The sequence below is a fragment of the Puma concolor genome, chromosome E1 (genome assembly GCF_028749965.1).
Source record: "Puma concolor isolate L17-30 chromosome E1, mPumCon1.1.hap2, whole genome shotgun sequence".
Lineage (NCBI taxonomy): Eukaryota > Metazoa > Chordata > Mammalia > Carnivora > Felidae > Puma > Puma concolor.
This window is the reverse complement of record NC_141680.1, coordinates 47,620,729-47,645,245: the sequence shown is the minus strand read 5'-3', so window position 1 is coordinate 47,645,245 and position 24,517 is coordinate 47,620,729. Positions and strand designations below refer to the sequence as shown.

Here is a 24,517-nt window from a genome sequence, read left to right as displayed (position 1 = left end):
TTTTTTTTTTTTTAATTTTTTTTTCAACGTTTATTTATTTTTGGGACAGAGAGAGACAGAGCATGAACGGGGGAGGGGCAGAGAGAGAGGGAGACATAGAATCGGAAACAGGCTCCAGGCTCTGAGCCATCAGCCCAGAGCCCGGCGCGGGGCTCGAACTCACGGACCGCGAGATCGTGACCTGGCTGAAGTCGGACGCTTAACCGACTGCGCCACCCAGGCGCCCCTCAATTTTATTTTTGAGGCAGCATGAGCAGGAGAGAATCAGGGAAGAGAGAGAGAGAGAATGGGAGAGAATCTTAAGCAGGCTCTATACGCAGTGTGGAACCACGTGGGACTTCATCTCACGACTGTGAGATCATGACCTGAGCTGAAGCCAAGGGTTCAACGCTTACCTGACTGAGCCACAGAGGCGCCCCAACACTCATAATTAATTTAACAAATTATAGATTTGACCAGTATCCTAAGTCTCTACTCAAACAATAAAATGAACTTAGGAAGCTTTAATTCTGAGCACCACCCTTCTCATCTCCCATGTCACTGTGCTGTAGAGTATTTTAGCTCTTGTTTAGTACTCCCCAAAACAGTTAATTCTTTTTTATTTCCAATCTTTAGGAGTGTAAAACATACATATGCTTCAAAAATCAGAGTATGGTGAATATACACTGATCTCCTTGCCTCTTCTGTCTCCCAGCCCCTTGCTTTCTCTGTCTGCAGGCAACCAATGTTACTATTCTCTTGGATTTCCTTCCAGAACATTTTACAAGAAAAAAGTATATGTACATAGTTTGTATTTATTTATTTTTCTCCTTTTTATACAAATAGCAGTGTGCTACACATACTGTTTCATATCCTTTTCCTTTTGGAGATCTTTTACATCATCACACAAAGAGTTTCTTAAGTCATTAAAATGTCTGCAGGGGGCACCTGGGTGGCCCAGTCAGTTAAGCATCCGACTTCAGCTCAGGTCATGATCTCCCAGTTTGTGGGTTCGAGCTGCACATGGGGCTCTCTGTTTCGGATTCTCTGTGTCCCTCTCTCTGCCCCTCCCCTGGTCGTGCTCTCTCTCTCTCTCTCTCTCTCTCACTCTCTTTCTCTCCCCAAAATAAATAAATTTTTTAAAAATGGCTGCAGAATATTTCATGGTAAGGATAAAGCATAATTTAACTAGTCCCCTAGTTATTTAACCTAGTAAATACAGTAGTAGTTAACCCAGTAAATAGTTAACCCGGTAATAGAGTTAATCTAGTAAATGGTCATTTAGTTATTTCCCCAACCGTTTGCTAGTATAAACAACCATGTAATGAGTTGCCTTGTATGGGTGGCATTTGGAACAAGTGTATCCCAGATAGTGTCCTCGGGGTGAGATGCTAGGTCATGAAGGTGGCTGAATATGCCACCCCAAATATGTGACTTTGGCAAAAGGAGTATTTATTTATTTATTTATTTTTATTTATTTAAAAAAAAATTTTTTTTTAACGTTTATTTTTGAGACAGAGAGAGACAGAGCATGAACAGGGGAGGGGCAGAGAGAGAGGGAGACGCAGAATCTGAAACAGGTTCCAGGCTCTGAGCTGTCAGCACAGAGCCCGACGCGGGGCTCAAACTCACGGACTGCGAGATCGTGACCTGAGCCGAAGTCGGACGCTTAACCGACCAAGCCACCCAGGCTCCCCAAAAGGAGTATTTTGAGTTAAAGGGACTTGGAAAACAGCGGGTGTTAAGAAGAGCACTCTGATCTCTCTCCTCTTCCTTCCTGAATGCAGGAGATCAACGCCCCATATGGAAGATGCTCTCTTTATACCGGGAGGAAAGTAACATTCTTATCACTGGGAATGGGGAGTTGAGGCTGGCAGAAATCTGTACAAATCGTGTTAAACTAACCTTTGTCTTCTAAACTCCACCCAGTTAACTACCCTAGGCCAAGTCCCTTTGCCTGGACACGTTTTCACCCTATTTACAACTCTTTGGCCAATTTAGCACACAAGTGTTGGACTTTGCTACTTTGAGTCTTCGTTTTCTGTGGGGACTCCCACGTACCTGTAAAATTTTAAAAATGTGTATGCTTTTCTGTTGATCTGTCTTATGTCAATTTAATTCTCAGGCTCAGCTGAAAGACCCTAAGAGCGCAGTGGAGAAATTGTTCCTCACTCATAGTCCACAGGTGTGAGGTCTGTCACTTTGGTAGGTATTACCAAATTTCCTTTGTGGAGGTTGAACCAATTTAAACTCCTATCTGCAATTTATGAGTACCCCATGTATTTTTCAACCTTTTGATCTTGGTCAGTCTAATATGGAAAGATACTATCTTTCTGCATTACCACTTTCAGGGTGGTTTTGATTTGGATCTTTTATGAAGAATGGGATTGAATATCTTTTCACACTACTGAGAACTATCTGTTCATATCCTTTGCTTATTTTTATACAAGTTAGTTTCTTTCTAATCAATTTGAAGCTCTTTGATGTATTAAAGGAGTTAGCCCTTTGTGTACGAGTTGCAAATGTGATTATTTTTGGCCATGCAGAAATTTTTGATCTTGAAGTAGCAGAATTAATATCTATTAAAAAGGGGCACCCGGGTGGCTCGGTTGGGCGTCTGACTTCAGCTCAGGTCATGATCTCATGGTTCATGAGTTCAAGCCCCACATCGGGCTCTCTGCTGTCAGCACAGGGCCTGCTTCAGATCCTCTGTCCCCCAACCCCCCACTTCTGCCCTTCCCCTGCTCTCTCTCAAAAATGAATAAACACTAAAAAAAATAAAAAAAATACAATGACTGAAAACGTTTGTCATTAAAAAACATGTTATTAGTTCTGTTAAGTTAGAACTTAGAAACTTAAGTATTTGAATTAACTAATGTTTAACTAATATTAATTTGAATTAATTAATAATTGAAATCTTACCTGTGCTTTCCAGTCTCTTTTATGGAAAAAATAGTTCTCAAAGAAGTTCAGAGGCTCCTTTCTCCTTAGCATTTCTAATTTCTGCATGTCTTTGAATGGCTTTCCCATCACCACCCCATCCACATTAGGAAACAATGGAAAGATGGGTATTTTTGAATATGGGCTATCTGAAGGAGGATTGCACCCTAAAGATAAAAACAAAAATGATATTATGAACCGTGTAAGAGGAAATTCACATAAAAGACATACATGTAGTGCCTGTTTTGCTCTTTGTCTAGTCTTCTCAGTGGCTGTGACCCCCACTCTTCACTCTCCTGCCCTCTCCTCCGCCCCCAGACTCTAGGCTTCACCTGAATCATGAGGACTCAGGTTAAGATGCAGATATGCTTTCCAATGATACTTGTGTGACATAGACCAGACAGAATAGGCTGTGGTCCTGTTTCTTTTTAAAAATTTTTTTTTTCAACGTTTATTTATTTTTTGGGACAGAGAGAGACAGAGCATGAATGGGGGAGGGGCAGAGAGAGAGGGAGACACAGAATCGGAAACAGGCTCCAGGCTCCGAGCCATCAGCCCAGAGCCTGACGCGGGGCTCGAACTCACGGACCGCGAGATCGTGACCTGGCTGAAGTCGGACGCTTAACCGACTGCGCCACCCAGGCGCCCCTGTGGTCCTGTTTCTATAGCACTTGACTTCTAGTGTTTATTTCTGACCAGTAATCTACAAATAAATCCTTTGCAACAGTGGGGAGAGGACAAATGGCTCTTACTCTTGAGCTCTTCAAGAAATTTAAATAAATCCTTTTCTTTCATTATTGCAGTCCGGGCAGCATTGGCAAAGGCAGCTGTGCTTGAGCTGGGAGGGGTGCATATGTCTTGCTTAAATCTCCTTTTTTCATAAGCCATGGTGTAGGGATTCCATAACATTCCTGACCTGGTTTCCTGGAATTTTCTTTGGAAATAGCTAAAAAAAAAAAAAAGGAATTAAAAAAAAGAATAAAAAGTGCTGTATAGTCCTACTGAAAAACTGCCTAAGTGTTGGACAAAAGGAAAAAAAGTCCAGCTGCAAGGTATTGGCTGAATCCATTTATTTTAAACTTAATTTATATATTCATTCAATATCATTTACTGAGTGCTTAATTTTGTGACATTCCTAGAATATCTACTAATACTTTTCCCAGGCCATTTGGCTAGCTTATATTTCTAGTTTCTGGGCTTTGGCTTCCTTCCTCCTCCCCCCAAACCTCAAGTCTTGTCTAGAAAAATACCTATCGATAGTGATCCTTGACAAAGCCTTGAGTGGTACCAGCTTGAATACAAACATTAATCATGCCTACCATTATATTACTTTGTGTTGAGTTTTAAAATGCAACTTTCTTTTAATTAAAAGAAATCCTTATTGCAGAGAATTTGGAAAATGCAGAAGAGTATAAAAAGGAAGTATCGGGGCGCCTGGGTGGCGCAGTCGGTTAAGCGTCCGACTTCAGCCAGGTCACGATCTCGCGGTCCGTGAGTTCGAGCCCCGCGTCAGGCTCTGGGCTGATGGCTCAGAGCCTGGAGCCTGTTTCCGATTCTGTGCCTCCCTCTCTCTCTGCCCCTCCCCCGTTCATGCTCTGTCTCTCTCTGTCCCAAAAATAAACGTTGAAAAAAAAAATTAAAAAAAAAAAAAAAAAAAGGAAGTATCACCAATAATCTTACTATTCAGTAAATTACTATTGGTTGCATTTCTTTGAGTTGTGTGTGTGTGTATGCATGCACATTGTGTATCAACGGATTTAGGAGATCTGTTACTGTGCATTTTAGTTTATAAATACTTTAAAATATGCTAAGGGACTCTCATTCACAGCACAAACATCCCCAAAGGTATAGACATCTGATTTACAAACATGCATGCCTTAAACATTCATTGCAGATCAGATTCCCTCTTGCAGCTGGAACGATGGACGTCTCTCTGGAGCTGTGGGTGGTGGAGGAGGACTTGGTATAGTGGGGCTTCAGTACCAATGTGGGAGACCTCGCTTCTCAGTTTGCGGAGCAGAGGACCGTCAATGCTTACTGTCTCAGAGGACGAAATGCAAGACCTTGCTTATCATTACACAGGCAGATTTTTCTGTTACAGCAATGGGAAGCTTCATTGCTTTCTGGGATGATGACAGGCAACCTTTTTTTTTTTCCTCTCAGAAAGAGGGAAAGAACTCATTCTAAATGTTGGAGCTGCAGCAGTGGTTGGGTAGATGTGCCAATAGCGTTCTGCTTAGAGTCTGGTTTATAAATTTTATTTTATTTTATTTTATTTTATTTTATTTTATTTTATTAGAAAGAAAGAGTGTGTGATCAGCGGACAGGGGGAAAGTGGAGGGGAGAGAGAGAGAGAGGGAGAGAGAGAGAGAGCATATGAATGAATCTTAAGTAGGCTCCTTGCTCAGTGTGGACCCCAACTTGGGGCTCTATCCCATGATCCTAGGATCATGACCTGAGCCAAAATCCAGAGTCAGATGCTCAATGGACTGAGCCACACAGGTGCCATAGCAGTCTGGTTTATAATCAGATAATTCCTTCCTTAACCTTGAGCCCAACTATCCACAATGTTCTTATCCTCCTCTGAAAATATATAATGCTCATTTCTCTTAGTGTAATTTAAAGGTCTTGAGGCAGGAGCATGTCTGGTGTATTTGAGGAACAGCAAGGGTGCTAGCCTGAATGGAGCAGAGTAACAGGAGACAAAGTCAAAGAGGTCAAAAGTGAGGGCAGGTCACCTAGAAGACCAATAAGTCATATACAGTCTAAGACTCATACTCAGAGGGAAATGGAAGGGTTTTGAAGGTTTTTTAAAATAATATTTTATGTTTTTAAGTTTATTTTGAGAGAGACAGAGACAGCACAAGTGGGAGAAGGGCAGAGAGAGAGAGGGAGAGAGAGAATTCTAAGCAGACTCTGCACGGTCAGTGCTGAGCCTGATGCAGGGATTTCATGAAACCACGAAATCATGACCTGAACTGAACCGAGTCGAATGCTTAACTGACTGAGCCACCCAGATGCCCCATTGGCTGAAGATTTTGAGCAGAGGACTGACATGATCCGACATTTTAAAAGGATCATTTGGTGCTGTAGGCATTAAGACATCAGCTAGATAGAGGGAGTGTTGAGAATAGACTGGAGTGGGCAAGCTGGGGTGGGGAACCAAAAGGTACAAACAGGGAGACCAGTTAGGAGGCAGCAATCCAGGAAAAAGCTAATGCGTGTAAAGTGCACACTCAGAAATTGCACATAATGTTTTTGTTTTTTTTTTTAATTTTTTTTTTCAACATTTATTTATTTTTGGGACAGAGAGAGAGCATGAACGGGGGAGGGGCAGAGAGAGAGAGGGAGACACAGAATCGGAAACAGACTCCAGGCTCTGAGCCATCAGCCCAGAGCCCGACGCGGGGCTCGAACTCACGGACCGCGAGATCGTGACCTGGCTGAAGTCGGACGCTTAACCGACTGCGCCACCCAGGCGCCCCTTGCACATAATGTTTAGTAAACATTGTAATCAACTACAGGAACACCTGTCAAATTCTACCATTACCCAGCTCAAGACCGGCTTTCTCAGGAAACTACATGAATGATCTTTGCCACTCATTTGGCATTATTTAGTTGTCTACGTACTTAGGGCTTTACTCTCAATTTATATTTTAAGTTCCTTAAATGCAAACACTACATATCAAACACTTCATCTCCTTAGAAACCAGGTATATGATAAGTAACAACCATCATCATCATCAACAACATCATCATCATCATCATCATCAAAACACCAATATCAGCAAACATTTCCTGGTCACTTACTGGGTGTGAGAGGCAGTGTAGGGCAGTGGAGAAGAGCGTGGGTTCTGGAATCAGACTGTGCTAAAATCCAGGCACCATTGCTCCTTGGGGCAAAGTACAACTACCTGTACTTTAGGTTTTTCATTTGTAAAATGAGGACAATAGTACCCATTAAGGAGGTGAGGATTCAAACATTACTATATAGTACTATATATAGTACTATATATAGATATATATACCAAGGCTGAAAGGTTAAGCAATGTGTCAAGTTTGTGTACTAATAACAGGCATTTAATAAATGCCTTTGAACTGGAATGAAGAGTAGAATTTTGTGTGCCTTCTGTTCCACACCTGACAGATACAGGACAGCATAGAGCTACCCACGGAGGATTCAGAAAACATTCTGTATTTTTAAGCCTAGGAGGGAAGGCACAACTTTGAAAGAGAATTAGTTAAAAAATTGTTAACAGCAACATTCAATATAATATAATGATAACAATAGATTGAGAAATTTTATCTTTAGTGATATTTGTTGGAATAAAACACATTTGGGTGTGAGAATATTTCCTCATCCTCCATTCTTGGGTCTACTTCTGGCTGTGCCCCAGTCCAAAAGGCTACTTTGGGATGTCTGAAATTGCTATACATCGTCCCAGAGTCAAAGGAAGCCCCAGGGAGTTCCAACATGAATGAGAGTGTCTTCCAAATGAGATTTCCAAGCCCAACACAAAGATCATCCCTGGAAAAGTCTGAATTCTTCTGGGATTCTCTAGCATAGGGTAGGAGAGTCTGAACTTTCTTGGTTGTCTTAGGCCTTCAGTGGGCCCTGAGATGGACTGAGGTCAGTCTTGCAATTTCAGAACTAGGTAGCACAGTTGGGATGAAGGAATTAGGTCTCATGTGGCACGTGAGCATTGCCACAGACCCCATCTCCTTTGTTCTGGGGCAGACCCTGTGGAGAAGGATGTTAATCAGAGGTGACTGCCTTGTACATATCCTCATAAGTGCTTCTAAGAAGGCTGTTTTTACCCCTTTCTTTGCCACTTACCTTACTATTTCCATTATAGCCTTTCTGGGTAAGGCCGAAGTCTCTACAAGCTTTGATAGGATTTCAAACAACAGGATCCCTGGGTTGCCAGCTAAATCTAAACATTTCTCCTTTTCTGGAACTATGAAGGAGAAAAAAATTCAAAATGCTTTCTGAAAAAACCATCTGTCAAAAAAAGTAATAAGCTGACAAGTCTTTTTATTCTATTTACAAGAGTAATACCAGGTTAGGTACTAGAGAGTTATAGAAAAACATTAAAAAATCTGTTCTATTTGGTAGAAAGGTCATTTTAATTACTGAACAGACAGAATAATCATTAAAAAATACTTTTAGTTCTGGGAGCCTGGGTGGCTCAGTTGGTTAACAACCGACTCTTGGTTTTGGCTTGGGTCATGGGTTTGAACACCGTGTCGAACCCCGCTTCGGGCTCCACGCTACCAGTGCAGAGCCTGCTTAGGATTCTCTTTCCCTCCCTCTCTTTGTGCCCTTCCCCTGCTCACACGGGCTCATGCATTCTTTTTCTCAAAATAAATAAATACTTTTAGTTCAGTGACTTCTAAGTATATATTGACTTGAAGTAAATATGACTTGTAATTAAATTGAATTTAACATAAACACGACTCATGTATTAAGGACTATTGTCTTGTTCTTCTAGATTAAGAAATTGTTGATAAACATATCTCGGGTTTGCAAGCAAACCCTTGTTACTATAGTAGTACTTGAAGCAGTAACTTCTGTTTATTCTAAGGACAGTTCACAGCCTATGAATGAGTGCTTTAAAAACATTTTTTTTTTTTTTATTTTAGAGAAAAAGAGTGAGCAGGGGAGAGGGGGAGAGAGAGAGTGAGAGAAACTTAAGCAGACTCCACACTCAGCACAGGCTTGACACTGGGCTCGATCCCATGACCCTGGGATCGTGACCTGAGCCGAAACCAAGAGTCAGATGCTTAACCGACTGAGCGACCCAGGTGCCCCTGAATGAGTGTGTTTTCAAAACAGTACACAGTAGTTAGAATTTAGAATGTATTTATCCTAGAAAATATAACCTGAATTGTGGTTAGTTTTTCCAAGGCAGGCTGTTAAACTCATAAATAAACCATCAGAGGACTAATAATATGTCAAGTACACTTTCACATCATTTATGACCGTGTGTGAGAATATGCTCTTTAACCTCTAGCCGACTCTCCAGTCCTTGCACTGAGGGAAGACTTCATCAGGGTGAGGAAGGTATTTTTTAGGAATAGTAAATTATTTATACCCAAATTTGCACGAGAGAGAGCATTTTTCTTTTTCTAAAAAAAATTTTTCATTTGTAAAGGGAGCTCCTCTCAAAGTAGCACAGGCGCTTGGTAAAGAATATTATAAAAGGTGACCGATTTTTTCTACACTACTCCAAATGTTCACACCAGAGACCAAAAAGCAGTGTCTCCTGCAGAAGGACTTGATGCATAAAATTCTAAAACTATATCAATTTGCTTAGCAAATAGTGTTTTGGAGAAGCAGTATGGCAAGTAAATCTCACCCCAGAATACACCTTCCTCACGTGTCTCCTGATCAGAGGCCTAAATGAATAATAGTTACTATGCAGTGACTCACAGCTACCCAGCTGCCATCTGTTCTGTAATAGCTCTACTCACCCACAGCTTTAAGAAAGCGGTTCTTATCTGTTAACACCTTTATGAAGTCTGAGAAATTCACCTTTCCATCCCCTGAAACAGAAATGTGAAGGCTCAGAACAAAGATATAAGATGCATTTTAGTAATTAGATTATATGTTAAATGTCAAATGAAAACACCTTGGACTATTCAATACGTAAAATCACAGCATGTTAAGGCTGGAGATGTGCTCAGGTGAGCACTGGTCTTCTCGAAGTGGTTTTAGCACTGTTACATGAGTCACCCACAGCCACCAGAAGCAATGGTGGGGTAAAAACATCAACCAGGCTCTCAGCCCCTGCAGTCCTAACCACTCACTCCTTTCCTGGAGACTTGCCATTTTTGCATGGAATCCACCCCTGGCTTCCCATACCCCCCCTCTGCTATTTTTATTATTAAAACAACCCCAAGTTGTACCCAGTCACCTCTAACGTTAAAGAATAGTGCTGTTAGAGGTATGTACGTGTGTTCTGATGAAAGAACAGACAAATTGGGCGGAGTTAGTGGAAACAAGTGATGCCTTAATTGACCAGTGACACTGATTCACATGTGGGCCTTATGCTAATTGAATGGGGCACTGGCAGTTGGGTGGGGAGAGGTGAGAGGAGATAGTGAATATATACTCCATACAACATATCAGCATGGGCTATAATCACTAGGTCAGTGTATTCAAAGGGAATGTTATCTAACAGCTTTAAAAATAGCAACAAAAATGCTGTGGCATTTTTGTCACAGTACAGATGGGCTCAGTGGGTGATGGGCATTAAGGAGGGCACTTGGGATGAGCACGGTGTTATATGTAAGTGATGAATCACTGGGTTCTACTCTGGAAACCAATACTACATTGTATGTTAACTAACTTGGAATTTAAATAAATTAAAAAATATGTAGGTGGGCTCTAATGATGGAAGGAAGATTTGTACTAATAAGATTCAAATGGAAACAAAGGGCTTGGATTTTCTTGGTAACATGTCATTTTTGAAATTGTCAATGACTTTGTATCTGTTATTTCAAGGCACCCTCCAAAATGTACATCATGACAAGTAATCTGAATTTGATGTTGAAATATGACAGTCACTTTTAGTTTCCACACAGAACTTTTCAAAGGATAGTCCATTTTGTACAATTTGATTTTGTAACTTGTACACATACTTTACTGATATCCTTAAAGAGAAACACGTATATGTACTTTTGACAATAAATGAGATTTATTTCTCATTTATGTAGTCACTGATAGAAATATATAAATTTATAAAAACCTTCTATGAGAAAAGTAATTACAAGTCAAAGTACTCACCATCAATATCAGCACATTTTAATTCATTATAGACATCATGCTTGGTTAGATTCATTCCCAACTTGGCTAGAGTGCACATCATTCCATGTAAATCAATACAGCCAGTTTTATCCTTGTTAAAGAAGTTGTAGGCATCTTGGAAGGCTGAGGAAATGCAGTTAAGTTAGTCAGATAGTTAGTTATTCAAGAATGAGTATAGAGGTGCCTTGGTGGCTCAGCCGGTTGAATGTCTGACTTCATTTCAGGTCATGATCTCACGGTTTGTGAGTTCGAGCCCCGTGTCAGGCTCTGTGCCGACAGCTCAGAGCCTGGAGCCTGCTTCGGATTCTCTGTCTCCCTTTCCCTCTGCCCCTCCCTTACTCGTGCTGTGTCTCTCTCTTCCAAAAATAAATACTAAAAAATGTATTAAAAAAAGAATGAGTACATATTCTTTTTTTTTTCAACATTTATTTATTTTTGGGACAGAGAGAGACAGAGCATGAACGGGGGAGGGGCAGAGAGAGAGGGAGACACAGAATCGGAAACAGGCTCCAGGCTCTGAGCCATCAGCCCAGAGCCTGACGCGGGGCTCGAACCCACGCACCGCGAGATCGTGACCTGGCCGAAGTCGGACGCTTAACCGACAGCGCCACCCAGGCGCCCCAAGAATGAGTACATATTCTAATGAACTAGGACAGACTATATAGTTGATTGGAGATCATGTTCTAAAAAATTATTGAGAGAAAAATGAGTACATAATAGACATTTCATATAAAGGACATCATCCTTCCATGAGATTTGAACTGGAATAAACTACTTGGTGGAAAACCAAGTATGTTCGCAAAATGGTCTTTGAAAGATGTCCATGCCCTAATCCCTGGAATCTGTGGATGTATTACTTACACAATAAAAAGGACTTTGCAGTTATAATTAAGATAAATTATTGTGGATTATCAGAGTGTGCCCAAAATAATTACAGGTCCCTTAGGCAGCCAGAAGCAAGAGAGATGTGGCAAAAAGAGAGATCAGAGAGATTCAAAGAATGAGGAGGGATTGGTTTGAAGATGGATGGGGTCATGTAATGTGGAATGCAGATGGTTTTACGGGGCTGAGAGAGACTCCTGGCTAACAGCCAGTAAGGAAATGGGTCCTCAGCCCCAAGAACCACAAGGAACTGGATTCTACCAAGAACCTAAATAAGCTTGGAAGTAGATTTTTCTTTAGAGCCTCTTGGTAAGAAGCCAGGCTGGCCAACTCCTTCATTTTGGCCTTGAAAGACCCAGAGAAGAGGAACTAGCTGAACCCGCCTGGACTTCTGACCCACAGAGCTGTGAGATAATACATCTGTGTTGTTTTAAGCTGCTAAGTGTGTGGCAATTTGTTATGGCAGCAACAGAAAACGAATGGACCCAAATATACCCAAATTATATGCATGCGAATGTTTTGAATAGAGTCAAAGTTTTTTCAAAGACATACTCCAGGCATTAACTGGAGCCAAACTTAGACATGTATTTTCTAAAATCAGCGAATGAAGAAATAAACCAAGAACAAAATATATCCCAAATGGCACCAGAATAAAACTTATTTCATATCACAGTCAAGTATTAGCATCTATATGTATGCAATGTGTCTGTATGTATGAGATTCATCTTATAGAGATAATGATACCTGTCTTAAAATTGTGTGAATAGGTAACATCTTTCTCCCTTGATAGGAGGCAGGCTTCTCTAAGGCTGGAGCCATCTCTGACTGGTTTCTAATTTCTCCCTAGTATTTCTAGCATGTTAGTAGGTATTACCTTCATTCATGCAGCCTTTCAACAAATACGCATGTCTTTTTTTTAATGTTCATTTATTTTTGAGAGAAAGAGACAGACAGAACATGAACAGAGAAGGGGCAGAGAGAGACAGAGGCACAGAATCCGAAGCAGGATCCAGGCTCTGAGCTGTCAGCACAGAGCCCGACGTGGGGCTCGAACTCACGAACTGTGAGATCATGACCTGAGCTGAAGTTGGACGCTTAACTGACTGAGCCCCCCAGGCATCCCAAATACGAATGTCTTCTCTGCGTCAGGTGCTGCTCTAGGTGCCTAGGCTGCACTAGTGCCCTAAATAGACAAAGATCTCTGCACTTATATAAATATAATAAATAGGTAAGTTGGATAACATGTTACAAGGTAGAAGACAAAGGAAAAAAGAAAAAGAAATGCATGTTGGGGGGATTGGGAGTTCCAGGGATTGAGGGATAGGTTGCTTGTATTAAATACGTGAGATCTGAGCAAAGACTTCAAGGGGATGAGGGAATAGATATCAGGGAGAAGAGAGGACCAGACAGAGGGAAGAGCCAGAGTGAAGGTGCCACGGGGAACAGGCCTGGCATGTTCCAGGAACAACAAAGAGGCTGGTGTGTCTGGATCGGAGTGAGCAACAGGAGAGGAACAGGAAAGGTCAGAAGTGTAGTGTGTGTGTGTGTGTGTGTGTGTGTGTGTGTGTGTGTGTGTGTATGTGTGTGAGCGTGTGTGGGTATATTTTACCATTTATTTTAAATTTTATTTTAAAATGCATTTTTAAAAGTTTATTTACTTATTTGGGAAGAGAGAGAGAGAGAAAGAGAGAGAGAGGAGAGAGAATCCCAAGCAGGCTTCACACTGTCCGTGCAGAGCCTGATGTGAGGCTCAAACTTATGAACTGTGGGATTATGACCTGAGCTGAAATCAAGAGTTGGGCACTTAACCACCCGAGCCACCCTGGCACCCCAAATTTTACTTCAGATTGGTTTTAGATATAGTTGCAAAGATAGCCCAGGGATCCTGTAGATCCCTCACCCAGTTTTCCCTAATGTTAGCACCTTACATTACTCTGGGACATTCATTACATCTAAGAAGCCAACACTGGTGTAGTGCTATTAACTAAACTGTAGACATGAATGGGATTTCATTAGTCTTTCCCACTCCAGGAAATAGTCTATCCCATCCAGGATACTCTATTACATTTAGTTGTCACGTCTTTTTAGCCTCTTCTCTGTCACAGTTTCTCAGACTTTTCTTGTTTTTGATGACCTTGGCAGTTTTGAGGAGTACTGCTCAGGCACTTTTGTGGAAGTCCCTCAATCTTGGGTTTTCTAATGTTTTTCTCATGGTTAGCCTGAGATCATGGATTTTTGGAAAGAAGATGAGCAAAGTGAGGTAACGTTCTCCTCACGGTGTAAGAAGGCTGCATATTGTCAAGATGACTCGGCACGGATATGTTTACCTGGATTACCTGGCTGAGGGAGTGTTCGTAAGGGTTTCCCCCTGTAAAGTTACTTCCCTCCTTTCCATTTTTCTACTCTTTGGAAGCAAGTCACTAAGGGAAGTCCAGACTCAAGGGCCGGAGGGCCGGGGAATGAAGCGCCATCTCCCGGAGGAGGTAGTAACTACATTCATTATTTGGAATTCTCTCGTAAGGGAGAGTTCTCGCTTCTCCATTAAAACAAAAATTCAATCAATGACCAACTAGGATTTATCCCAGGAATAAAAGGTTGATTTAATAATCAAAACCATGTATTAATGTATCATCTTATCAAGCTAAACATGAAAAAATGTGGTAATTTCAAGAGACAGAAAAAAGTACTTGACAAGAACATCTATTCTTGCTATCTAATATCAACAATGTAGAAATACGAAAGAATGCTCTCATCCTAATAAATTTTATCTTTGAAAGACTGTAAAAAAAATTCAATCATTTATTTCTGTCAGTATGGACTTGCAGCTATTCTTTTTATACTTGGAGTTATAACCCAACACTACTTTATTTATTTTGGTTGCCCCAAATTACTCTAGCTTTAATCATTGTGAGCCCTTCCAGGTTGCCCTCATGCATCCCTTTGAAAAGCTCCTGTGTCCTTTTGTTTCCTGAGTGCTTCCTTACTTTCTGCCACCATAACATGTCCCAGGTTTGTCTTGTCTATTCACTGCCCGGGCCCCAGAATCAGCCATTTATCCAAGCCAGTCTGCTTCTTTTATGGGAGACCGGCATTAGGAGTCGAGATCTGGGTGGTGGGTATGCTGTGGGGGTATTGATGCTTCTAAGTCCTCTCAGCCGACAGAGCTAGGAAATACTGTGCATGGATAGTAACACATGGATACACACATACTTCTAATTATTTCTTGATCTGTCCATCTGTATTCATATGAAGCTAAACATGAGTTCACACTGATGTCTCAGAACCTAAGCCAGCACCACTGGTTTACTGGAGCCTTCTCCCCGTGTTTATCTGTAACTTCCCACTCCAAACCGTGAGAAACCTGGCTTCTGCCATCTGCCGTCCATTTACTGAGTTACTCCACCCAGTCCATAGGTACAACAGTTTCAGAATTGTTAAGCTATACCCCTATGGGAAACAACTTTACTGGCTAGAGTGCGTTGTTTCTGTACAGTTCCTTTTGTGTCGGGTCTTAGAGTTTCCAGTCAAAACACCATTTTCAAAGTTCCTTAGGTCATCTCCTCCCCTCACACCCACCTGACTTATGTTTCAACAGGATCACTCTGGCCGTTAGAAAAACAGACTTTTGGAAGAGTTTGGATACAAGTTGGAGACTGGTGGTCAGAAGGCTATTGTGGGTGAACAACAATGGTGCCTCCGACCAGGGTTGGAGCAGAGGTGGTAAGAACTGGCTGCTTCTAGATGTATTTTAAAGGTGGAGCCAATGAGATTTCCTGGTGGACTGATAGGTAGGGTGAGACAGAAGAGTCAAGATTTTTTTTCCAGAATAGTGAAAGATGGAATATCATCATCTGAGATGGGGAAGGTTGTGGGTCGAGCATGTTTTAAGAGTAAGAGGCTGAGGGGAGGGAAGAATGGGGAGGTACTGTTTAGTGGGTGTGGAGGTTCAGTTTGGGAAGATGAAAATATATGGAGGTGGATGTGGTGATGGCTGTAGAACATGTGAATATATTTAATGCCACTGATCTGTACGTATACACTTGAAAATGGTTAACACTGTAATTTTTATGTTATGTGTATTTTTGAAATTAATTAAATTTAGTTTAATTTTTTATTTTAGAGAGAAAGAGAGAGCATGTGAGTGGGGGAGAGGGGCAGAGGGAGAGAGAGAGAGAATCTTAAGCAGGCACCATGCTCAGCATGGAGTCCGACACAGGGCTCGATCTTATGACTCTGGGATCATTACCTGAGCCGAAACTGAGTTGGACACTGAGTGTCACCCAGGTGCCCCTATGTTGTGTGTATTTTACCACAATGAAAAAGAGTGTATGAAGAACACATCAGGAGTTCAGTTTGGGATGTGTTGATTTTGCAGTATCTATTAGACATATAATTGGAGGTGTCAAGGAGGCAATCACATATGAGCCTGGAGCTGGGGAGAGAGGCTTGGGCTGGACATACACATTTGGGAAGTGTCAGCATGTAAGTAGTATTTAAAACCTGTTCCTTCCTGCAGAAACCACAGGAAGGGACCTTGCCCACTGCCCCCCACCCTCCACTTTGCCTCCTGGCTGACTCTGGTGCTGCCCCGTGTGCCCTTCATGGTTTGCTGTGCCTCCTATTTCTAGGGATGTAGGAGTATAACACTTTCTTCCTCCTTGACGGTCATTTATGTGTCTGTCTGTCTTATAATACCCAATTAAAATAGATCCTGGGAACCCTTAAAACAAGCATCAATGTATATGAATGCTATTAGAAACCTTAAAGTTTAAAAAAAATTTTTTTAATGTTTATTTATTTTTGAGACAGAGAGAGACAGAGCATGAACGAGGGAGGGTCAGAGAGAGGGAGACACAGAATCTGAAACAGGCTCCAGGCTCTGAGCTGTCAGCACAGAGCCCGACGTGGGGCTCAAACTCACGGACCGCGAGATCGTGACCTGAGCCCAAGTCGGCCGCTTAACTGACTGAGCCACCTAGGTGCCCCGAAACCTTAAAGTTTTAGAAGGCTATCAACTGTTGTTGTTGTTGTGATTATTATTATTTTAAAGTTTATTTATTTATTTTGAGAGAGACAGGGACAGCCCGAGTTAGGGAGGGGCAGAGAGAGAGGAAGAGAGAGAGAATTCTAAGCAGGCTCTGCACTTCCCGTGCAGAGCTCCATGCGGGCCTCGAATCCACAAAATCGTGAGATCAAGACCTGAGCCAAACCAAGAGTCTGACACTTAACCGACTGAGCCACCCAGGCACCCCTATAAACTATTATTAAGGCATTTAGCTCAGTTTTACAAGGATAAATGCAATTCCGATCTTGACAATCTTTTGTTTTTCAAACCGGTTTTCCCAGAAATAAAGGTGATTCTTTACTTCCTGTTTTTTCAACTGGTCCCAAACTTGGAGGGTGAAGCATTAGCCTTCCCAGAACCCAAACACAGTCATGACTGACTTTCTTTCTTTTTTGTTTTGTTTTCTTTTTTTTCTAACGAGTCATGCTTTCCCTTTCCTTTGGGCCTTTGCAGATTCTACTCTATCTTGCCCAGAACGCTTCCTGTTTGCTGTCTGCCTTCCACTCATTATCCAACCTTCTCTGGGACTCCCTTTCTATCCTCCCAAGACCAAGTCAGGAGACTGTCTTTTATGCTCCCATAATACTTTATACTTCCCCTATCATAACTTGTGTCATATTGTGATTTAAATTGTTTCAGTCAAAAATTCACACTTTAATGATCTGACTTGTCTGAAAGACTTCCTATCAGGGCAATGACCATGTTTCCCAGGCTTACTACATCGTGGGCTTTAAATAAATATTTGCTATTTGGACTGATAAACTGTAGGAAGCTTAGCTAATTTTATCATTATGATTTTTTTTTTCTGTGAGAAATCCTGGGGCTTCATTACTTGATTTCTATTTGACTTTGCATTTGTTCTTTTGCGTACCCACAAGTCCTTATTTGAATAAAAATATTTGTCTAGGACTGTCCAAATTCTAGGAAGATGTCGGTTTGAAAATAATCGCCCTTCCTTCCCATAAATTAGACACTGCATTAGAACTTCTGGTCTCAAATAGCAGAGGACTACAGTCAACCCTTGAAGTTACAGATCTCAGAGAAGAAAATGATCAGATATATCAAGGAGCTTTCATTTGGGGATGATTCTCATTACCTTGTATTTGTGAAGCATTCAGCTTCCTTTCTTTGTGCTGTAATTGGCACGGGAGAGATCCTGGTAAATCTTTATCCCTGACAAAAGACATGAGAAGATTTAATACATATATGAAACCAGCAAATGTTAGTTCCATTCTTCAGTTTTTGCTGACTGGAATGACTGTATGCATCACAATATATCCAGAGGAGATGCAGCGAGAAAATATTGGCCACCAAGGTCCACCTCTGCCCTATCCCTGCCCATCGCCCTTAGATCCTTAAAAAAACTCTGATTTTCTCCATTTTACAAAAGAGAAAACTGAGGCTCAGAAGGATTAAATAACTTGTCCCAATTGCACAGATAATAGGTAGAAGTCCTGGGATTCAGACTCAGGTTTATCTGACTTCAAAGCTCAAGGATATAAGCCCTACACTATTCCTATTGCTAGAAATATAAATTCAAACTTTTAACGGGTGTAGGGGTGCCTGAATGGCTCAGTTGGTTCAGCATCTGACTCTGGATTTGGGTTCAGGCCATGATCTCATGGTTTGTGAGTTCAAGCCCCACATCGGGGTCTGTGCTAACAGTGTGGAGTCTGCTTGGGATTCTCTTTCTGCCCCTCCCCTGATCATGTGTGCGTGCTCTCTCTCTCTCTCTTAAAAGAAATAAACATTAAAAAAATTTTTAAACTGGTATAAATAATCTTATGTTGAATATCCTTATACTGAAAACTTTGTATCTATACTTATTTTATGACTTTAACTGCCAAATTGTATTTTTACCCGTATATGAGATAGAGGCAGATATATCTACATCTACATCTATACCTATATCTATATATGGTCTATATGTATATCAACCATATCTATATCTATGTATCTACCTATCTACTGAGAGAGTGATCACTTCTGGAAGGTTTGGAATACTGGGTTACTTTTCATTTCCTCAGAAAAATAAAATCTGGAAAAAAGAGAAAACGTATGGATACTTTGGGGATGTTTTGTATAGATCTACAGGAGGTTATTAGTTTAGAGTACATACATAAAGTACATTATGCATAACTGGGTTTTCTTATAATATAGTAATTTTAAAGGTTTAAAAAATCATAATTTTATACATTAATTTTATTTAAAATACATTTAGGTTTGATACTAAACTAAACGTTTTATTCTTATTATTTTTTTAATGTTTATTTTTGAGACAGAGAGAGACAGAGTGTGAGAAGGGGAGGGGCAGAGAGAGAGTGAGACACAGAATCAAAGGCAGGCTCCAGGCTCCGAGCTGTCAGCACAGAGCCTGACGCAGGGTTCGAACTCACAAACTGTGAGATCATGACCTGAGCCAGAGTCGGACGCTCAACCGACTAAGCCACCCAGGCGCCCCTAATATTATTTTTTTAAATGTTTGTTCATTTCCTGAGAGAGAGAGAGACAGAGAGAGACAGAGAGAGAGAGACAGAGTGTGAGCAGGGGAGGGGTAGAGAGAGAGAGGGAGACACAGAATCCGAGGCAGGCTCCAGGCACTGAGCTGTCAGCACAGAGCCTTACATGGGGTTCAAACTCACGAACTGTGAGATCATGACCTGAGCCGAAGTCAGATGCTAAACCGACTGAGCCACCCAGGTGCCCCTAAACTAAAAGTTTTAATGGAATCTCTTAGTTTTTATCTTTCTACAAGAAGCAAATGAAGTGAAACTGGAAGAAATACTACACATGGTAATTTAAAAAATTATCGTTTATGAATTTAGTCTCCTCCTCAGTATCTAGTAGGTTCAACTCATTTTCAAAGAGGGACCTAGGGAAAAAGGAGGTAATAGGTCTCAAAATGCACCATTCCCAACTTTTACAACATGGAATTTTACCTAATTAGTTTGTTTTCTCTGCTTTTACCAACACTGATTTCTTCTGCTGCTGTTTCCATTCTATCACTTATTTGAATCTCTGAAAACTCCAGTTTGCCTTACTCAGGTTATTTTATATTCATCGTATTTCTAAATATAAACAAGTTCCTTTTGCATGATATAAAAGATGCGGTAGATGGAGAAATAGGAAGTTCTCGAGAAGCAAGTCAGGCAGTGTGATGTCTTTATTAGCAACATTCAAAAAGGATCCTCTTGGCAGAATTTCAAACCACACAGGAAATGGTCTTTTTATTTTATAATGTTTCAGAGCTTTGAAGAACCTTAGGTTTGGAATGAGCCTGGGCTAGCCTCTCATCTCATGTAGGAATTCCCTCTACGTGTGCTTTGTCTAGACTTTGCTTGACTCCTTTCAGTGACAAGAACGTCATTAGTTCAAGAGACAGTTTGTAATGCAGGGTGAGGGAACAATGAGATCAAGGGACTTGGTGGCTGTAAGGTGTCTTGCCCACATCCCTCGGAAAGAGGTCAGGAATCTATTCCTGCAGCAGCGAACGGCACAGTCAAGGACGCTTGGAGAAATCTCTCCAAGTGGCAGAGAAAATGGATGGTGGTGAGGGAGAAGAGAGGCTCTTCTTCTTGTGCTCTGATAAAATATAGACCAGGCTGTTTTAGTCACTAGTGGCTACTGTTTATTGGAATTTGTAATTATCAGATGGAGGAAAAAGCTCTTGCTAATATCACAGGCAAATCTCCCTTCCCAATTTTAGCTCAAGGCCAGTCACGGCTAATTTACTAGATTTCATTTTACCCATCATATTTGAGCTACAGACCTTCTCTGTACTGACTTGCTTAGGGGATTAGGTCTTCTTTGTGATCCCCTAATGTTATTCTCCTTTACACTGGCACTCAACCCGTTTCAGATTCTGTGTCTCCCTCTCTCTCTGCCCCTCCCGTTCATGCTCTGTCTCTCTCTGTCTCAAAAATAAATAAACGTTAAAAAAAAATTAAAAAAGAAAAAAAAGAAAAAAGGGGCGCCTGGGTGGCTCAGTCAGTTGAGTGTCCGGCTTCGGCTCAGGTCATGATCTCACGATCCGTGAGTTTGAGCCCCGCGTCGGACTCTGTGCTGACAGCTCAGAGCCTGGAGCCCGTTTCAGATTCTGTGTCTCCCTCTCGCTGACCCTCCCCTGTTTATGCTCTGTCTCTCTCTGTCTCAAAAATAAATAAACATTAAAAAAAAAATTAAAAAAAATAAACCAGCACTCAAAATATCTTAATTGACTGCTGACAACTTCTTAAGCCCTCTAGGATATTCTGTCCCCTTACACAAAAATTGTCTCTCATTTGGGTGAACAGGAAGAAGAACTTTTTGTTTCTCCAATCAAAAAGGATTTTTTCTTTTCATAAAAATCTTTATCTTCAATTCATATGTTTTGTTGTATAACTAAATTTATCACAGGATACTTGAAGAACATCCTAATTTGTTTCCTCATAGCCTTTGCGCGTATTTAATATATTTAGCACGTTAATAATTCTTTTTTTCCATTTATTTTATTTTTAAATTTTATTTATTTAAATTCAAGTTATTTAACATACAGCGTAGTAATGGTTTCAGAAGTAGAACCCAGTGATTCATCACTTACGTAGAACACCCAGTGCTCATCCCAATAAGTGTCCCCTTAATACCCATCACCCATTTAGCCCACCCCTCCCACCTCACCTCCAGCAACCCTCAGTTTGTTCTCTGTATTTAAGAATCTCTGATGGTATGCCTCCCTGTTTTTTTTTTTTAATGTTTGATGTTTATTTATTTTGAGACAGAGAGAGAGCAAATGGAGAGGGGGAAGGGAGGGGAAGAGAGAATTCCAAGCAGGCTCCATGCTGTCAGTGCAGAGCCCAATGTGGGGCTCGAACTCACAAACTGTGAGATCATGACCTGAGATGAAATCAAGAGTCAGATGCTTAAACGACTGGGTCACCTAGATGCCCCCTCTCTGTTTTTATCTTTTCCTTCCCTTCCTCTTTGTTCATCTGTTTTGTTTCTTAAATTCCACATATGAGTGAAATCATATATATGTCTTTCTCTGACTTATTTTGCTTGGTATAATACACTCTAGTTCCATCCACATTGTTGCAAATGGCAAGACACCTTAATAATCCTTTATCTTAATCTACTTATCACCTGAATACATTCATTACTTACCTCTTGCCATGGGAGCTGGGTACTTTTGTTAGAGGATTCAGCTTAACTTTTGATTTAATATCAGAAACTGCCATGGGGCCAATAACTCTGTCTGGAATTCAGAAGATACAAATAGATCAAATCACAGATTAATTCCTCTATTTTCTTTTGCAACTTCCCTAGCTTAAGACCTAGAGTTTGAAGTCCAGGGCCTTGAGGAATGGTAATATGTGCAAATTCAAGTTAGAGGTGTGTGCAGAGTTGGAAGGCCATGCGGAAGGGCCCTTCACTGTCCAGAGATCTCTAAGCAAAATTCTTATCATTGTCTACCCCCTTCACAGAGTAAAAATAAGTGGTACCATGTGACATAAAGCATCCTAGAAAGATGTGGAAAGAGTTATTTAAAGACAAAATTTATTTCTGAAATCGGTAGAATATACACGTCGTAATTGACAGAGAATAAAATGTTACAGCATTTATAAAATACTTACCTACTTATTTATATCTTGGATACCTGCCTAGTAGTAAGTAGATCTTCCCAGGGTTTCCTTCCTGGAGGTCCCTCCCTGTCCCGTCAGTTCTTATGAACCTACTGGTCTTCCTTAAAAGTAGGAGTGGAGGTAGGATACAATGCTGTTTCACCGCCCTAGACTCTCCTGAATGGACTTTTAACCAGTAGATCCTCCCTAGTCCTGCCTTTCCACTTCTGCAGAGTTTGGACATCAGGGCCTATGGGCCCGAAGCCAGGTTGGTAGGGCTTCCCCCTTTTATTGTTGGCTTGCCCTCTCTAATTATTTTTTCAAAGTATATTAGGTGGTTCACTGACAAGAATACTGGGTTGCTGACTTAGGAATAATAGACAATCAAATACTATGAAACCACGAAGAAAAAGTCTTTGTATATTTAGTTATAGTTTTATCCATTTTCCCAGCTCTTCACCTCAGAGCCTGGAAAGCCAGTTGTTTCTAAACAACTCAATTACATATGTTCACAATCCAAAAACCTACCATAGAACTGGGAACTCCGGAGAGGCTCAACAATTTAGGCACTTGAAAGGTGCTGCGAAATCATCCTCATGGTACAAAATAATCATTCCTTTAAAAAACTACCTTCAATCTCTCTTAGAGATGATAGATTTGGAAAAAAAAAAAAAAAAGGACTCAGCATAAATTCTTACACAATCCAGATATTTGCCTACTTCTAAGCCGCGCTACCTACCACCCCTGGGCTTCAATCAGATCAAGAATCCAATAAAGGGTTTGTTCCATCATACAACTGTGACCTCATTCACTTCTCAGGCTTGGGCCCAGGAGAGAATGACTTATAAGCTCCTTCCAGATTTAAAGCAACGGGTTTTTCAATGTGGTTCATTTAGTACCCTTGGGGTATCGTGGGTGTGAATTACAGAATGGGAACGTTTTGACACTGTCGAGGTTTCAGGGAAGGAGAAGGTTTTTTTTTTTTTAATTCTGTATTAGAATATTTCCATGTTAAACATCAGTGAGTTGGAAGTTGTTCGAATGAAAAATTTTACTGAAATGCTTTGATTTAATGGTGATTAAGAACCACTTCATTAATTGTTTTAGCCTAGAATGAAGGAAAAAAAATACCCCAAACTCTCATAGATTTGTAGACTGTGGTATTATTGGAAAGAGTGATTGAAAAAGAGCAATTTAAAAAAGGATTATGATTGTTGGGGCGCCTGGGTGACTCAGTCGGTTGAGCGTCCGACTTTGGCTCAGGTCATGATCTTGCAGTTTGTGGGTTCAAGCCCGGCGTTGGGCTCTGTGCTGACAGCTCGGAGCCTGGAGCCTGCTTAGAATTCTGTGTCTCCATCTCTCTCTGCCCCTGCCCCACTCGCGCTCTCTCTCTGTCTCAAAAATAAATAAAAACATTTAAAAAAATAAAATAAAAAAAAGGATTATGATTGTTTTAATTAGAAACTTTAATATTCAAGATCTGACATGCCTAATGGCATGGTAAATCAAATAACATGAGTTAGGCATATTTTTATAGTCTTCCTCGTGGCTAAACACAGATACCTTTGGCACCCAAGGTTTAGCTTGAGCCCCCAAAATTGTTTCAGGCCTCATTCAGGAGCTGCAGTTCTAGAGGCTTCCTATTCCTGTTCTCAGAGTTTATTGTAAGCATAATTTGACACTTCCCTAGTCTTTTTTAGAACTTGATATTTGCCTCCCATTCTGGTCTGGGATACAGAGGGAAAGAAAGTGATGGTTTAATTTATGAATGAATTAAACAAGTATTTAATAAGGGCCTACTATGTTATGGGCCTATCAAGAATAAAATGGGAATTATGGGGGCGCCTGGGTGGCTCAGTTTGTTGAACGTCTGACTCTTGATCTCAGCTCCGGTCACGATCTTATGGTTTGGGAGATCAAGCCCTGAGTCAGGCTCTGCATTGACAGTGTGGAGCCTGCTTGGGATTCTTGCTCTCCCTCTCTGCACCTCTCTCCCTTGTGCGTGTGCTCAATCAATCAATCAATCAATAAATAAATAAATAAACTTAAACAAATAAACTTAAAAAACAAAATAAAATGGGAATAATGGCATTGTCATTGGATGGGATTGTTGAGAAATATTATTATTTTAAATATTATTTTAAACTGCAGTAAAAACACATAGCAAAATTTACTATCTTAACCATTTTAAGCATACAGTTTATCAGTTTATTTTTTAAAGTTTTATTTTTAATGTTTATTTAT

The 24,517-nt window shown here is 40.8% G+C and overlaps 1 protein-coding gene across 7 annotated transcripts in view; it reads right to left on the bottom strand.

The window, feature by feature from the left end:
• EFCAB3 (EF-hand calcium binding domain 3) overlaps window positions 1-24,517 on the bottom strand; it is a 235,506-nt gene that overhangs the window by 8,761 nt on the left and 202,228 nt on the right. For 6 of the 7 annotated variants that reach the window (XM_086687643.1, XM_086687646.1, XM_086687641.1 and 3 more), the window contains 7 exons: window positions 21,816-21,906; window positions 17,773-17,849; window positions 10,709-10,852; window positions 9,394-9,465; window positions 7,757-7,877; window positions 3,672-3,865; window positions 2,902-3,086 (listed from right to left, as the gene is read on the bottom strand). In XM_086687643.1, coding sequence (XP_086543769.1) covers window positions 2,902-3,086; window positions 3,672-3,865; window positions 7,757-7,877; window positions 9,394-9,465; window positions 10,709-10,852; window positions 17,773-17,849; window positions 21,816-21,906 — 884 coding nt within the window. Of the gene's footprint in view, window positions 1-2,901; window positions 3,087-3,671; window positions 3,866-7,756; window positions 7,878-9,393; window positions 9,466-10,708; window positions 10,853-17,772; window positions 17,850-21,815; window positions 21,907-22,801; window positions 23,079-24,517 lie in introns of those variants that run through there. The other variant, XM_025927728.2, reaches the window with a different exon arrangement.